Genomic DNA, 16,241 nt, shown 5'->3' on the forward strand with positions numbered 1-16,241 from the left:
CAGGCAAGCTCCATCGGTTCGACGGATGCGAGTTCCGCGGCAAGGTGTACCAGGGCGGCGAGACCTTCTTCGACGGCTGCGAAGCCCGGTGCACGTGCAGCGGCAAGGGCCACCTGGCCTGCCTCCCTCGTTGCAACGTCATCAGTGCCAGCGGTGGCGACACCTGCAAGGAGGTCGCCGACCCTAACGACGCCTGCTGCCGCGTTCTGGTGTGCAGCCCGCCCGGAGACACCCAGGCACCGTCCAGCGTAGAAGGTATGTAGACATTCACGGCACGCTGTTGACATTGCTCCGAGGTCTCGTGATACCGGATGTTATGAATAGAGGCCAGGCTATGCGAAAAGGTTCTGGTGATTTTAACAGCTCATCGATTTATTGATTCGTTGATAGCATTGGGAGAGAGAGAGAGAGAGAGAGAGAGAGAGAAGACAGGAAAGGCAGGCAGGTTAACCAAAACGCACGTCCGGTTTGCTACCCCTCGCTGGGGGAATGAGGTATGGGGATAGATAGATAGATAGATAGATAGATAGATAGATAGATAGATAGATAGATAGATAGATAGATAGATAGATAGATAGATAGATAGATAGATAGATAGAGAGAGAGAGAGAGAGAGAGAGAGAGAGAGAGAGAGAGAGAGAGAGAGAGAGAGAGAGAGCAGTTTCAGCGCACAGTAGACGGTTCGCGCCGAGTCTACACATGGTTCCCAAGACCTGTCGATTAAACGCTCAAAAGCAATACAGCAGCTAGAAAATAGGCTTTCGCGAAGGCCTTCCTCCTATCGATTTCGACCACGGGGGTTCTTTGACGAGCATTCAAAGCGTGCTGCAATAGCGTTTTTTGCATTCAAGTCGTATCGGAATGTGGTCTTCGCGGCAAAGAAGCTCACCCCCGTTACGTCCTGCTTGGCAGCGCATCACCATAGCCGCCGAGTTACCTCGGCGGGTCCTCGAACAGCTTCAGTGCGGGCAAGAAACAACCTGAGGGAAAGACGAGAAAGTCATGCATGCACTGTCTTGCGCCGTCAGCAACGTCCTTGTTCTGTCATGTGCCTCACTGTTTCAGTTTAGCTGGTATATTTGACATACCTGTTATAGAATTAGCTTAGAAGAATATCATAGCGAAGAACACAGTATTTAGTTACTGTATCTTCTTTTAAACGTTGCTCTCGTTCTTAAAAAAAGAACATTTATCCTTGATGGGGTCGTCAATAAGGAATTGATTCGGCGAAAGATGCCATATCGTATTTCACCGGGTTAACTATGCGCGCGAGGACCAGCCGAATTTAGTCTCGAAATACAATCCGGGTGCCCTCGCATTTCGATCCTTGCCAAGTGGCCTCCGCAGCAGAAAATCAAACCTTGTACCGAGACGTCGACAGCAGAAAGCTACAGCTATGATGAGATCCCGGCGGGCTTTCGAATATACTTTGTAAAGGCAGGAGTAGTGAGTTTCGGCAGGAGTACGCAGCAGCCTGCTCCGTCGCACCAGCATGTCTGACCCGCGCATAGTTAGAACACCGTCCAAGCAGTACGTCCATGCTAAACATTTCTATTGTTGTCAATACTTGGCCCTTCGTGCGAAACCGCCCAAACAATTATTTATCTGTTGCAAGAACGCGTCCGGTAGAATTCTTGTATTTCTTCCCTCTGCGAGTAAATGCGATTGCTTCTGTTCGTTTCTGTTTAAGGCCTGAAGCTGCTTATCGAGATGGCCGAACCCGAGAATGGCACCACCGTGAAGATCCGTTGGACCATGCTTCACGACAATAGAACCACGCACATGGCCGGCGACGCTATGATTCAGGTGAGCCTGACGTCATTATGAGACAAGGGAACCAAGTGTCGTGCATCCGGGCGTCGCCTGCTTCCTGTCGGGACATCAACAGTGACTTACCGCTTTTAGTTTTACGCGTTCAGATTCCTGGCTTAGCTCGCGTAACTATGTGATACCGATGTCACAATACTGCCGCTGCAAGTCGTAAGCTACCGTTTCTTAGTGTTTTTCCGTCTTTTTTAATCTGAATACCAAAAGTAAATATATATGCTTCTATTGCGAACTTCCTTACTGACGTGTTGGACTGCTGTGCTTTATATACGAAGCAACAAACTTGCATGTACAGTGGCATAATATTTGTCTCTTATGTGAGCCAGTGCTGCCATGCATGAGCTGTAGATGTTCAGCTCTTAGTAGTATGAGAATTTCGCGAACCAGATGTGGCATGTTTTAAACAGTGAACGCTGTTTGGGAATAGACTTGGGAAATGTAACTTCTTTGCTTGCTGCGGGTGATCGGCGGTGGTCGAACAAACGGAGACTCTGTCAGAAGCCAACGTTCCGACGAAGGGGCTTGTCTTGGTCGGGGGCAAGGCAAACCCTCAGTGCCCTGACGAAGAAAAGTCTATTTGCCGAAATATTGGTTCCAGGCTGAGAATTTCTTTGTTAGACTACTTTGTTCACTTGAAACCTTCTTTTAACTCCTTTGTGTTGTTCGGATTGCTTTCTGGGCGTAAATTAATTCACCCATGTCTACCCTTGTACGTTTGGAAAGGCCTCGGTCTGTTGCTGAAATGCACGAGAAGCAGACTTTATACAGTTTATGCAGAATGACGAGCATCCGTAGGACACGCTGGCGTAACTGGAGTGCGCGTGGCCGTCACAAAAGCGAATTTAGACACTACTTAGATGGACCATACAGGTTTCGCAGACTTCTTTGCCTTCTTTGAAGTTGTCTTTCTACTTCCGTGAAGCACGCAGAACATCTCCATTCAAGGCAAGCCTAGTTACTTTGGACCCGCCGTGGTTGCTCAGTGGCTATGGTGTTGGGCAGCTGAGCACGAGGTCGCGGGATCGAATCCCGGCCACGGCGGCCGCATTTCGATGGGGGCGAAATGCAAAAACACCCGTGTGCTTAGATTTAGGTGCACGTTAAAGAACCCCAGGTGGTCAAAATTTCCGGAGTCCTCCACTACGGCGTGCCTCATAATCAGAAAGTGGTTTTGGCACGTAAAACCCCAAATATTATTATTATTAGTTACTTTGGTCTCTTCTGGTTCTGCACCTTCCGAATGACTTGCTTTCGGAAAGCCTGCAAGCTTTCTGGCGATACGTAATCTAGTACATTGTAGCACATCTACAGAGTTACCAGAGACTATGGAAGTAGATTTGTGTGACGATGAAAAAAAAATGGCTGTGGCTTAGCTAAGCTTAGGCCCAGGATGCGAAGCATACTAGCCTTTATTTTAACGCGACAGCGTTAAGGAGCTCGTGTCGAAGAAAAGCCGGTGTCGTCGGCGTCGGCTCAGGCGTGCGGCGCTTGCTCAGGCGCACATTTCGTTGTCGCGCCGAACGCTGCGTTGCTCGACGCTCACCGCATCCGATGCGGGGCGCGTAGTCGCTGCGCCGTAGCCCATTCATTGTCTTACGCCCTTTGGCGGGTCGACGGGAACGCTGTCGCGTTCCACTCTTGAAGGCGAAGCTTAAGCGTCCGCTTTGCAGCTGTTATGACGTCATATGGTAGCTACGCGGCCGTGCGCGACGCAGCAAGGAAGAGCGTGGTTGTGCGGCTAGTATGCTTCGCATAAAAAGAACACGACCGAGCGCTCGCGAAACGTTGCAAACTCGGAGCTGGGTCGCCCTTTCTCACTTGGCGATCGTCCCCGCCCAGGTCTGGTACGCCGTGGTCACCAAGGACGGCGGCCCCGTCCAGTGGATGAAGCACAAGTACAAGCTCAGCGACATGCGGTCCGTGCCGGCCACCACCTCGTCGTTCGAGATCCGCCTGGGCGGCCTGCAGCCCGAGACCGAGTACTACCTGCGGCTGGTCAAGCCGCCCAGCGAGGACAGCGACGCCGAGCACGCCGCCGCGTCGAGCAACACGGTCAAGGTCAAGACCTTCGCCTCAGGTACGGACGGGGGGGTCATGCTCCAACGCTCGCCGACAGCCATGCGGGTGCGCGCGCTTCGCATCGTGGGCCCGCTTTATAATAGCCGTACGCTCGAGTGACGCGGAAGTGATTTTTATGCGTTGCATATTGCAATCACTCAGTTCAGCCCTTGGGCGCGGCCGCGCAGCCACCATTGAGGGTATGAGCCATTGTTCATCGCTGCGCGTCTCATATGTGGGTCTATTCTCTTTTAAGTTTGCTATGTTTGTGATTAAGTTGCTTCTATTTTTAATGCGTTGCATAATGCAATCACTCAGTTCAGCCCTTGGGCGCGGCCGGGCAGCCACCATTGACCTTTAGCGCAACCACGTGACGTGACGTCACGACAGCCGGAGGAAAAGCTGGGCCCCAACTCGCGCAATATGCAACGCATTCTTGGCTTAACCAACCTAAGCCCGGATTTTTTTTGTTGTGGTTCGACGTCACGTCTTCTCCTGTGGGCACCTGTTCGGCTTCCGTGCCACTGTGGCTCAGTGGAGAAGGTGTCGTGGCTGCCGAGTACGAGGTGGCGGGCTCGAGTCCTGACCACCGTGCATTGGGTGCACGTTGAAGAACCTCGGCTGATCAAAATTAATATGCGAAACCCTTTATTACGGCCTCGCTCGTAATGAACAGCGCGGTTTCGGGACGCTTATACCTCACAATTTAAGATTACCTTTCCTGCGCGTTCTGCCCTCCCCCTCCCTTACTGTTGTCTACGGTGGTGTATCACAGGCTGGATGCCGTGTTGAATGGAAAAGCGCTTGTTATGGGTATTACAATGTGAACGAAAGTTCAGGGCACACCAGATACTAAGTTAAATTTGTTTGAAGTGGTAAATAATTATTTTCATACCCATTTTCACACAACTGAAAGGTGAGGTTATTGCCATAGCTAAAGCAAAGTCCAAGTTTCTCGTTCTCGAATTTCATTTTGAAACATAGGCGCCAGTATGTCTGCGTGATCTCATGGATTTCTTTTTTTCTTTTCGTGGATTTAGCCCGCTTTCCTGCAGAAAGTGTTCTATAAGCCGGTTAGGTTGAGCACTTTAAGGATTCGATGTGGTTCTCTACCAATAAATGATTAACTACACCACAGCAGAGCCGGTAAAAAAAAATAAACCGCACCGTTGATTGTCACCCACCTTTTTTTTTCTCGTCTCTTCCGCTCGGGCAAGCCACTTCATTAGGCTAAAGGTGGTCGCTCTGCTACTGCAGATTACGGCTTCAAACTTACTATTCTTCTGTAGCGGCCCTCCAGCATAAGCCAGCATGATATCACGTTATGTAAGTAGAAAAGCCATACCATTCCATTCCATTACTACGCTTGCTTAGCTACTCCCGACGCCACGGGTAAGTCGATGGGATTTGTTTTCTCCTTTTCCTTTCTGGATGCTGTCGAATGCATTCAGCAAAACTAGATGATCGTCTTCTGCGTGAACAGACGATACTAGAACGCCGTCCCAACCGATCACCGGCTCGGAAGGCGGCGAAGGCACTTTTGCGCTTTCTGAGAGCGTCGGGCTTGTGCGGGCACCTTTGACTGTAGTGCTGTCCGTGCACATCTCTCTGCCCGCCTCCCCCTTCCTTTTGTTCTATTTTCCTTCTTCTCTCAGTGCTAACTCTCTCCCTTTCTTACTCTTTTTATTCCCCTTTCCCCCACTCCCAGTGTAGGGTAGCAAACCGGATGCTGTTCTGGTTGACCTCCCTGCCTTTCCTATCCTTGTTTTCTCTCTCTCTCTCTCCTTCTTCCCTCCCTCAGAGTATGGTAGCCTACCGGAGTCTTGACTGGCTAACATCCCTGCCTTCTCTCTCTCTCTCTCTCTCTCTCTCCTGCGATCAGCGGTGCGAGCCTCGTTCAACGGGTGCGTGCACCGGAACCGCACCTACGATCCCGGCATGGTGTTCTACGACGGGTGCGACCACAAGTGCGTGTGCCACGCCGAGGGCCTGGTCGAGTGCCAGGACAGGTGCGAGGTGTACGTGGACACCGTGGGCTACGAGGACTGCCAGTGGGCGCCGGCGCCCGACGACGCCTGCTGCATGATCCCGTACTGCGACGGGAAGCCGCCCGTGCCGAGAAAGCCCAACGGTGAGGCCAGCGACAACACGCGGTCACTTTCTTAAGAGGAAGCTTTAGCTCGGGCCCAACTCCGATGCGGCCTATTCAAATACATGTAAAAACGCAAAAACGTTTTTTCTGAGATAACCCCTGGACCGATTTTAATGAAATTTGTTGCTTTTGAGAGAGAAAGTTAAATTCTAGTGACTGTTGGAAGCGGAATTTTGATTTAGGGCTTGCATTTTGTTAAAGAGATTTACAAAATTTCAGAGGTTTGAAAAAAAATAGAAGCACGAAGTTTACAAACTAATAGCTCTGCATCAAGAAGAGATATCGCGGTTCTGTAAACGGCATCCATTAGATCATTCAAAGCGGACAAATTTCATATGTCATTTTACATCTTAAGTGAGTTTGTTACGTTGTTTACGAGGGTTCTGCAAAAGTTGTAATCACATATTAATAAATTTTTTGAGATTCATGTATAAGATGTCAAATTTGTCCGCTTTAGATGTGCTATTAAGCACAATTAACAGAATTGCGATATCACCTATTCTTGCTGACTTACAGAGTTGTAAACTTGATAGTTTCGTTTTCTGAAAATTTGCGATTTTTGCCAATTTTTAATAAAAAATTGACGACATAAATCGAAAATTCGAAACCAACAGTCACTAGATTTTGAGTTTTTGTCGTAAATGCAACAAACCCCCTCAAATTTGGTGCTGTGGTTGCGGAGAAAAACGAATTCTCCTTTTACTCGCCCGTATAAATTTCAGCATTGCCATTTGTTGGGCGTGTTCGTAAACTAGCGCCAGCAAACAAGGACGGAAGGGAGACGACACCACAATGCGAGCGCATCGTGGTTTCGTCTCCCTTCCGTCCTTGTTTGCTGGCGCTAAATATGCTTTCGCACGTATAGTTTGGGTGCCGCCGAGTCAGGTGACCACGTCACGCGTCTCCGTGTAAATGAGCCAGGCGGTGTGGCCCCGTTGTGTGAATCCAGCTTACCAGCTGTACTAAACAGGGGCAATGGATAAATTTAGACCGGCATACTATAGCCTTTTAGGGTTACATCAGTGTTCTATTGGCAGGAAACATGGCTGATCCTTAATGGAAATAGACTGCGCCACGCAGAGAACCGAGTAGATTCTGTCGACATCCATGACACCAGTGATCGGGGGCGGGAACTTAATAGCGGTGTCGCGACCTGTCTTTTGTCTTTGCACTTCTTCTGCATTGCCAAGTTTCCTCTCACGGTAAAAGAGGATGCTTCACTGTTGCAAAAGTGTAATTTACTGGTTCAGTTATTAAGCTGCGCAAGCAGTGTAGTTTATCACTCTTTAAGGTGGTGGTGGTGGTCGTGTCGTGATGTCCTTGAAGCAGGCGGGGTTAGCTTGACATACGTGGTCAGCAGCTGTTCCACGTCTGAGAACCTAATACGTTGTGATAAGTGTGTGTGTGTTTGTCACCCAAACGTTGTTCATCTACGCGTCTCGAGGGAAGGCGATTAACAGCCGTAGAACTCCTGTCCCGATTACTCCGGGCCCTTGAGGGAACACTGTCTTGAAGGCTCACGTGTTGAAGACACGTCTTTCGTTATAGGATGTGAAGCAACGCCTCGCTTTACACGTCGAACTGCGGAATGACCAGATTAGTCTTCCACATCCGCTATCTCGCTACGTATAACGCACAAATCGGGGAAGCGCGGATCGTCCAGTCCTAAATAATCAGGACTAGATGCAGACGGAGCTATAAGTCTAATGCGATAAAGAAGGGCAGTTTCATCGCGATTACATACTTTGGCAACAAAGCAGTCACGCGAAGTTCCGGTATGCTTTTTGGTATTCGCTTAATATTATAATCAGTTTCGTTAAGAGGAGGAGGAGGAGACAAAGGGGAGGAAAGACAGGGAGGTTAGCCAGTGTAAGTACCGGCTGGCTACCCTGTGCTTGGGAAAGGGGTAAAGGGTATAAAAGGAGAAAGAAGAAGAGAAAAAGAAAACAAATTTGGAAACCAAAAAATTCCCACGGTAACGCGAAACTACGCGCTACAACATTCAAAGGCGGTCGCAGAATTCGCATGTCCTTAAAAACATCAGCAAAGCCCTTAAGGCCTTCAGTGCCGAACCAGTTTCGTTAAAACCCCTGCGGAGGTCTGGGAGACTCAAGAGACGTGAGGCACTCGGTCCGCGTCCATGCTTTTTTTTTACGGCGAGAATTAACGAAGTGCGTCTCCGCGCTGGGCGCCTTCCGCAGACCCGCAGCAGGACGTGTGCCTGGACGAGTCCGGCAAGCCGCACCGCTTGGGCGACGAGTGGGAGACCGGTCAGGGCTGCCTGCGTCGCGTGTGCACGTGCGTGCTTCTGGCCAACGGCTCGGCGCTGGCCGAGTGCGTCGGGGGGTGTCCACCGCTGTCCGTCACCGTCCAGTCCGCCGACAAGGACTGCCCGCAGCCCGTGGTCGTGACCCCGGATGACCCGTGCCTCTGCCCTTACGTCATGTGCAACGGTCCGCGAGGCGGTAAGGGTGCGCCCTCGAGAACGACGTCGTTGTTCGTGGCACGTGACCCGAGATTTGCGACGCCCCCTATCGGGACGCAGAGGGGGTGGGGGAATGTGCCCTGACAGCGCATTCTGTAACCCGAAAGGCAAAAAAACGGAAAAAAAACGAAGTATAACAAAGTATAGCAGGGGGCGGCAGAAAGTTAGGTGGGCAGATGAGATTAAGAAGTTTGCAGGGACGGCATGGCCGCAATTAGTACATGACCGGGGTTGCTGGAGAAGTATGGGAGAGGCCTTTGCCCTGCAGTGGGCGTAAATAGGCTGATGATGATGATGATAACAAAGAACCTCGAGAAGAACCTTAATGATCGCACAGAGAGCGATGGAATGAACGATATACGTGCAAAGTTGCGACGTGGGTGTCGCCTTCAGTTGTGACCGCGTGACGTCTAGTCAGTGACGTGATCATGTTTTTCGGGCCTAACGGACACAGCCCGGAATGACAGCAACGCAACCCTCGGAGACGATTGATGTGAGCTTTGTGGGTGCCGGCTATACTCGCGAAAGAAGAAAAAAACAGTGGCTGACTGCACCTCTGGCGCGTATGGACGAGTCAGTCTTTGAAAAGTCGCATTAGTGTCCGTGGCTGAGAGACTATGCTCGTCACCCGGTGGAGGCCATAGTGGCTTTTCTGAGAGCGAAATTGATGCGCGATTATAAGTGGTGTGTCTTTTCCTCCTTTATCCACGTGCATCAGCCGCATCTTTGCTTTCTATTGGTTTCGCACTTCGACATTGAGCAGCTTACTTAAAAAAAAATGGTTCAGTCGCGTCTTTCAGCTTCTGAATTATGTAAAAAAAATCCTACTTTTTCTCACTCCATTTCCGCTGTTACTTGTTTAGTAGACCACTCTTTACTGGAGCTCTTCATTGATGGGTGATTCAGTAGAATCAGTAAGAATGAATGTACGATACACTTACACTGTTGCACCACTACAGCGTCGGCACCCGCCCAGCTCTTTTGCATTTATTCTGGTCGCCTCCCTACCTTTCCTCTTCCTCCTCCTTCTCCTCTCCCTTGATGGGAGAGTGGGTTACCGTCTACGGGGTTATTCGTAACTAGAAGTTCGAAGTGAAGACAGGGCACTGGGTGGCCCTTCTGTCGTGTTCCTTTCTCTCTGTATCATGCGTAGTATACGTTCCATCTTTTTTGCCGGGTGAGGAAGACAATCACTAAAGTGAGTGGGCGTGATACCTGCACTGTCACGTGCAGTGTCACTTATTTACCCACTGGACAACACTTGTTGCTGTACAAGTTGGTTCCCCTATGGGGTGCAGCGTTACTAAAAAAATGACACAGACGTCCACATGGCTTTTTGCGTTGCATGTAGTTTCGCATTGCTGTGTTTCTGATAGACATATAATTTTTTCATGGGTGCGTGGGTGAGCGAGAAAAAAAAAAGAATCGGTCAAATTTGTTTCTAATTGAAGACCAGGAGCCCCGGGAGCATCTTTAGTGTCATTCAGCTGCCTCCAGCTGCTATTGTCTATAGACGACATTTCATTTTGTTTTTCGTTTGTGGGTTAACGACCAAAAATTAGTAAAGGCGAGTTTGCGAGATACTTACACTAGACGTTTCCCCCCCTCTCCGCCATTGCAGCGTCGGTACCGGCTCCTCCGCCTAATACAGCCGTGGCCGCTCCCCAGCCTGGCCCGGCGATGTGCAAGTACAACGGGCGCCTGTACAGCGTCAACGAGGAGTTCTACAACGGCTGTCTCGAGGTTTGCCACTGCGGCGCCAACCTCCGCGTCAACTGTGCCATCATCGAATGTCCGCACCATTTCAACCAGCACTTCAGCGAATGCCTGGAGTGGGACATCGACCCGGCATTCCAGCCGTCTCCGCCGAACTGCTGCCCACCTTCCAAGTGCAAGAAAGGTATGGTGTCCCGCTCGTTTTCTTTTTTTTTTTTGGCTACATGCGGCGCACGCTGCTTGAAAAAGAAATGAGTGACAGAATATACTTCGGGAAGTAGTCGGCAGATTGAAAGCTCATGCTAGCGCTGCTTACGTTCGCTTAATCGGGTCGACAATTTTGCGTCTGCTTTAAAGTACAGCTTTTCCACACGTAGGCTTTGACAGTCCTTTAATACCATGTAAGGTAGTAAAAGTATTATTAAATGAACGATCTTTCATTTGCCTGTATGATGCTTTGTCCTGCTACCTTTGTTTTTCTAAGGTTCACTGGAGTATTTTAACGAAGCTATTTGTTGGCCTCTTGGTGACCGAAATGACGAAACAGTATCCGATACTTAAGCGACTGCTGATGATGAGCTTAACCTGCGAGTGCATCTGAAAACAATGTTGGCAAGTATAAAAAAGCAATGCTCTTCCTTTTTCGCCAGCACTTAGGTTATACCTGCACTAAGATCCCTTCCAGCTTTAAGACGCGTCCCTTTTACTTCGTATTGTGTCATGTTAACATGATGTTAGCACGCGTTTTGGTTCTGCTTTTAGCGGTTGGGGCAGTATCATAGCACGTTGCCAGTGCTTTCTCTTCTCATTTTTTGACTTGCACATCGTGGTTGCTTAGTGGTTTTGTCGTTGCGCTGCTAAGCACGAGGTCGGTATCAAATGGCCGCCTCGGCGACTGCATTTCGATTCGGGCCGACCGCAAAAGCGCCCGTGTACCGTGCAATGGGTGCCCGGTAAAGAACCCCGGGTGATCGAAATTAACCCGGAGTCCCTCACTATGGCGTGCCTCAGAATCAGGTCGTTGTCTTTGGCACGCAAAACGGCTGGATATTTTTTCTTTTACCTTATACCTGTCGCACGTCAGTGGGTCCCAAGCTGCTGTACAGCCACTGTCCAGAGTTGGTCTGACGTAACTCGTACAGCGCAGGTAACGAACATGTTAAAGTATGAGTTCGGTGCTTCAGCACAGAAAATGCCTCGTGTTACATGACTTTGCCGCGAAGGAATGGGCTGCGCGAAACTCTTACTGCTCGCGATGGCCACCTGAGCCTCGATGAACGATCTTTCATTTTCTAATCTAATCTCTGTCAAGCCGGTCGTGTCATTTCAATGGCGTAAGTTTTGCGACTTCTGGCCGATACCGCAGGAATTGCTGCACAACAGTTCACGAACGTGTTGAGCGGAACGGCCCTTGGTTCCGACGCAAGAAATTGAGCACTTGGCATTCCTTCGCCACGAGAAAGAGAAATCTCGCTTGCCCTTATATATATGCTACTGGTAATCAGCGCTCCATAACTCACAGAACGATGTCCTTTCTCTTTTCCCCCTCTAATACCCGGCAGACGGCTCGTGCCTCTTCAACGGCGTCAAGTTCCGCAACTTCCAGCAGATTCCGCAGGAGATGCTCGACTGCGGCAAACGCTGCGTCTGCGTCAACGGCAACGTCTCGTGCGAGAACCGGTGCCCGCCGCTCAACAGCTCGCCGCCCCCGACGCTGCCGTGCCACCCGGCTCAGGCCTACCGCGGTCACCTGCCCGGAGACGAGTGCTGCACCCACTGGATGTGCCGGGAACCCGAGAAGCCCGGTGAGTCGCCGATCTCGGAGCCCGTATACAGCGTGCAACTTCTGGCGGTCTCTGAACAAGCGTGCACTATGCCTGGTAGTGACCCCCCCGTAGCGCGACGGACGGGAACTGCCGCCGAGCGGATGGTTTGCGGAATGAGGAGCAGGACTCTTTTTTTGTTTAGCTGCGTGGGCATGATGGACGAAAGAAACCACCTCGTCGAGAAAGGAGAAAAACGGGGCGCATAGATATCAGACGAATCAGCTTGGGTTCTTAGATGACAAGTAGAAGAGGGGGACAAAAAAAAAGATATTGTATACAGTAAAGAGGCCTTGTGGCTTGCAGTGTGTCTACGTCACCGGCGGGCCAGAAACTATGTTTTCCCCGCAGCATTAATCCTCGTTTTACTCTGCAGACGTCGTTGAAGAAGATCTTGCAGAAGTCGTTCCACGACTTGTTGCAGAGATTGTTGCAGACGTTGTTGCGGACTTTCCAGAAGTGAAGGTGCAGAAGTTGATACATACGTGACATGCACACTGCAAGACATCAAGTCCTCTATCTTGATGAGAGTACAGATCAAAACAGAGCTAGCAAAAAAAAGAAACGAACGAAAGAGATGAGACATTCTAGCCATCGGTCTCGTCTATAGATAGATTTTGTCGTGCTTCGTGTAGCAGTAGTTTCTTTGTGAAGTCATGCCCCTGCGCCGTCGGGATGCAGCTCAGGTTGAGTGAGACAGGGTTCTTTCTTAGCACGAAAGCTTATGTAAAACTGACACTGAGAAAAATTTGATGAACGCAAATTTTCCGGTCGTCTGCGCAGTGTCTCATATATACTGTGCCAGGTATAAATCTGCACTAAATTCGGACCCCCAAGCACGCATTCTGCATGCCTAAAACGCTCTAAGCACTCCTTATGGTAAACGTTGCTATACTAAGCCTAAACCGTTGAATGAAAATGTCTGTTCTTAAATTTGCATGCTAAATAGAGACCCTGCAAGAAAAGGGAACAGTGGTGCGAACTACCACGTCTCTTGTGACTGTGCATGCCTAAACTACGCGAATCGGTTTCTATAGCAACAAAGAGAGGTTGTAAATTTGCTTTTGAAAGCTGCTTGCCGTCTGTTATAACGCACGCCGCAGCATAAATAACGATTATGGCTAGTGAATACTTACTGAAAAACTAAATCAACTGATTTTGGCTGAAGCAGTTTTGGTATGGCACCACATTTGTGAAACATTTCAAAAGCGGAAGAAATATAGTACAACTGGCACGAATCCAAACTCGACGAACGGTTCTTGGAAAAGGCTGCATTGAGAGAACAGTCCGCCGATCCTCCAAACGTGCCGTTCGATGAATGCCTGCTCTATAGCTGAGCTGTCGTCACTTCTACAGGAGTGTATTAAACAAAATTAATCGTAACTTCATATGCTGTGGAATAATGTAATAATAATTTAATGTGGGAAGCAGCTTTGAAAAGTCTAAATAGTGCACTAAACTTGTCGCAAGTGGTTGAAGCGAGAGATAGAAATGTACCCCTGTTCTGTACCAGCGAACAGGGCCTACGATGTGACTGGCAGAATTCGCGCAAGACCTTCTTCATAAACACAGAACAGTAGTCATGTTATCATGGAGTACAGACGATAGCTTGCACAAAACGACATTGGTACATTCTAACCTAAACTGCTTTAAAAGATGCGTTAACTTGAAGTATACATGATAAAGCCTTCAAAAGTTTCGGAAATTAACGGGCAGGACGTTAAAAAGCACATACGGCCAGAACGAATGACACACCATTACGTGCACAGAGCGGTTACTAAGTGTTGCGCTACTTTCATTTATGTCAGCGGCATTTTTCTATTCATTTTTCTCGGTAAGATGTGAAGTCAATTCTTCAGTATTTCAATCAGTCAGGAAACCGAGCGCTCATCAACTATTTGGTCATATCGGTGGGCAGATCAGTTGATTACCTTATCAGTCTATTGCGTAGCCCGGATAACTCAATCAATGATACGGTCAGTCGGTCGGTCCAACTGTTGACCGATCAATCACTCAGGCCACCAGTCAAACACAGTTACCCAGTTAAGTCACACAGCCGCCTATGAACCTTTCTCTTGGGTTTACTACTACGCCAATATTCATTGCCTCGTAAATCATACAGGAGCTTTGAAACCATCGCCACATTGAATCCTTAACTAACAGGCGCTTCGGGCGTCGATTTCAATAATTCTTGGCCTTAACTGCTGAAGGTTGCCAGAGTTGCACACGGTAAGGCTGGCTGGTCCGGCCTATCAGTAAGTCTATAGAAGGACGACGGTCCGCCGATCAACCAGCCGATCGGCTGCTCAGCCCGCAGACACTCGATCAGTACTGATGGCTCGCAAAGGCGACGAAGCTATCCAGCTATCGATAACAAATGTTACCACAGAGATGCACGAGCGAAGCAAAACAAGCTCGCTCGCCATTTTCACCCACGACACGCAAGCCAGACCAAACCGATCCAGGCGCTCGGCTTCAACCACCTGCGACATACCGTCCAGCTTGTTTGTGTCAGCCTAAACCCGGGTGTGTTCTAAACTGCGCCCCTCCCGCCTCCTCCGCGGCATGCGCCTCCTCACCCGCACGCGTAGCGGTGCACTGCCTGTTCCACGGCGAGCGCTACAAGCTGCACGAGGAGTGGGAGGTGGTCAAGGGCTCCGTGCGCCGCCAGTGCTCGTGCAAGCTGCGTGCCACTGGCGCCGCCGAGGCCGAGTGCACGTCCTCGTGTCCGGCCATCCCCGAGCGGTTCCAAAAGCCGAACCCGCAGTGCCCGCGGCCCGTGGTCGTCACGCCCAACGACCCCGGCGTCTGCCCCTACATTGTGTGTAGTCCCACGCAGCCAGGTAATGACGGTTGCAGCAACGGTATCCCGCTGTTCGCGGGGGGGATACCGTAGAACACAGGTGATTTGTGCTAACCCTTGGTACAAATAAGAGAGAGGGAGAGAGAGGAAAGGCGGGGAGAACGACCCCGGCGTCTGCCCCTACATTGTGTGTAGTCCCACGCAGCCAGGTAATGACGGTTGCAGCAACGGTATCCTGCTGTTCGCGGGGGGGATACCGTACAACACAGGTGATTTGTGCTAGCCCTCGGTACAAATAAGAGAGAGGGAGAGAGAGGAAAGGCGGGGAGAAAGACCCCGGCGTCTGCCCCTACATTGTGTGTAGTCCCACGCAGCCAGGTAATGACGGTTGCAGCAACGGTATCCCGCTGTTCGCGGGGGGGATACCGTAGAACACAGGTGATTTGTGCTAACCCTTGGTACAAATAAGAGAGAGGGAGAGAGAGGAAAGGCGGGGAGAACGACCCCGGCGTCTGCCCCTACATTGTGTGTAGTCCCACGCAGCCAGGTAATGACGGTTGCAGCAACGGTATCCTGCTGTTCGCGGGGGGGATACCGTACAACACAGGTGATTTGTGCTAGCCCTCGGTACAAATAAGAGAGAGGGAGAGAGAGGAAAGGCGGGGAGAAAGACCCCGGCGTCTGCCCCTACATTGTGTGTAGTCCCACGCAGCCAGGTAATGACGGTTACCGCGCGGTATCCCGCTGTTCGCGGGGGGGGGATACCGTACAACACAGGTGATATATACTAGCCCTCGATACAAATCAGAGACAGAGAGAGAGAGAGGAAAGGTGGGGAGATTAACCACGGGGCGAGTTTTCGGTTTACTACCCTGCACAGGTGTGGGGGGCGTTATAGGGGTTGGAAAGAGGGCAAAGAGAGTGGCAGGAAAGCCTGCAGCTAAAATTTCTCAGCGTTAGCTTCTTTGCAGCGATTCACTCCTCCAGTCAATGAGAGGTTGTTTGGTCTCTGACCGCGAACGCTGAGAGATGGATTGTGGTACATGTATAACGAATCATTTCTCAAAGTTGCCCTTGCAAATGTACCGTTCATCGGCTCTGTTGTGTGCGGCACATTGCAAAGAAACAACGAACGGGGCCTAAATATGCTCGTGGGAACAAACATACACGTTGAAGTACTTAATTCCTTTATTGAACTTGAACTTTCTTCGCATTCCTTTTCGGGGATTGGCGACACTGCTTGATTGGTTCTCTTTTTTTTTTTGCCGAGTAAATTAGGCTGATCCCGAAGACGGGTGTATTGAAAACTGAGCCCATCCCAGGTAGAGTGTAATCCGTGGTCGCTTTGGGCCACGTGGTGTGGTTAAGGTGGCAGAG

At 50.1% G+C, this 16,241-nt stretch overlaps 1 protein-coding gene across 5 annotated transcripts in view; it reads left to right on the top strand.

Annotated features, from left to right (window-relative positions):
* The window catches only part of LOC139047968 (putative epidermal cell surface receptor), a 171,497-nt gene that overhangs the window by 139,062 nt on the left and 16,194 nt on the right, over positions 1–16,241 (top strand). For 3 of the 5 annotated variants that reach the window (XM_070522193.1, XM_070522194.1, XM_070522195.1), the window contains 8 exons: positions 4–255; positions 1,691–1,806; positions 3,667–3,904; positions 5,768–6,016; positions 8,239–8,502; positions 10,144–10,422; positions 11,801–12,043; positions 14,653–14,904. In XM_070522193.1, coding sequence (XP_070378294.1) covers positions 4–255; positions 1,691–1,806; positions 3,667–3,904; positions 5,768–6,016; positions 8,239–8,502; positions 10,144–10,422; positions 11,801–12,043; positions 14,653–14,904 — 1,893 coding nt within the window. The remainder of the gene's footprint in view (positions 1–3; positions 256–1,690; positions 1,807–3,666; positions 3,905–5,767; positions 6,017–8,238; positions 8,503–10,143; positions 10,423–11,800; positions 12,044–14,652; positions 14,905–16,241) is intronic. The other 2 variants (XM_070522196.1, XM_070522197.1) reach the window with 2 other exon arrangements.

This window comes from Dermacentor albipictus, chromosome 7, assembly GCF_038994185.2.
Source record: "Dermacentor albipictus isolate Rhodes 1998 colony chromosome 7, USDA_Dalb.pri_finalv2, whole genome shotgun sequence".
Classification (NCBI taxonomy): Eukaryota; Metazoa; Arthropoda; class Arachnida; order Ixodida; family Ixodidae; genus Dermacentor; species Dermacentor albipictus.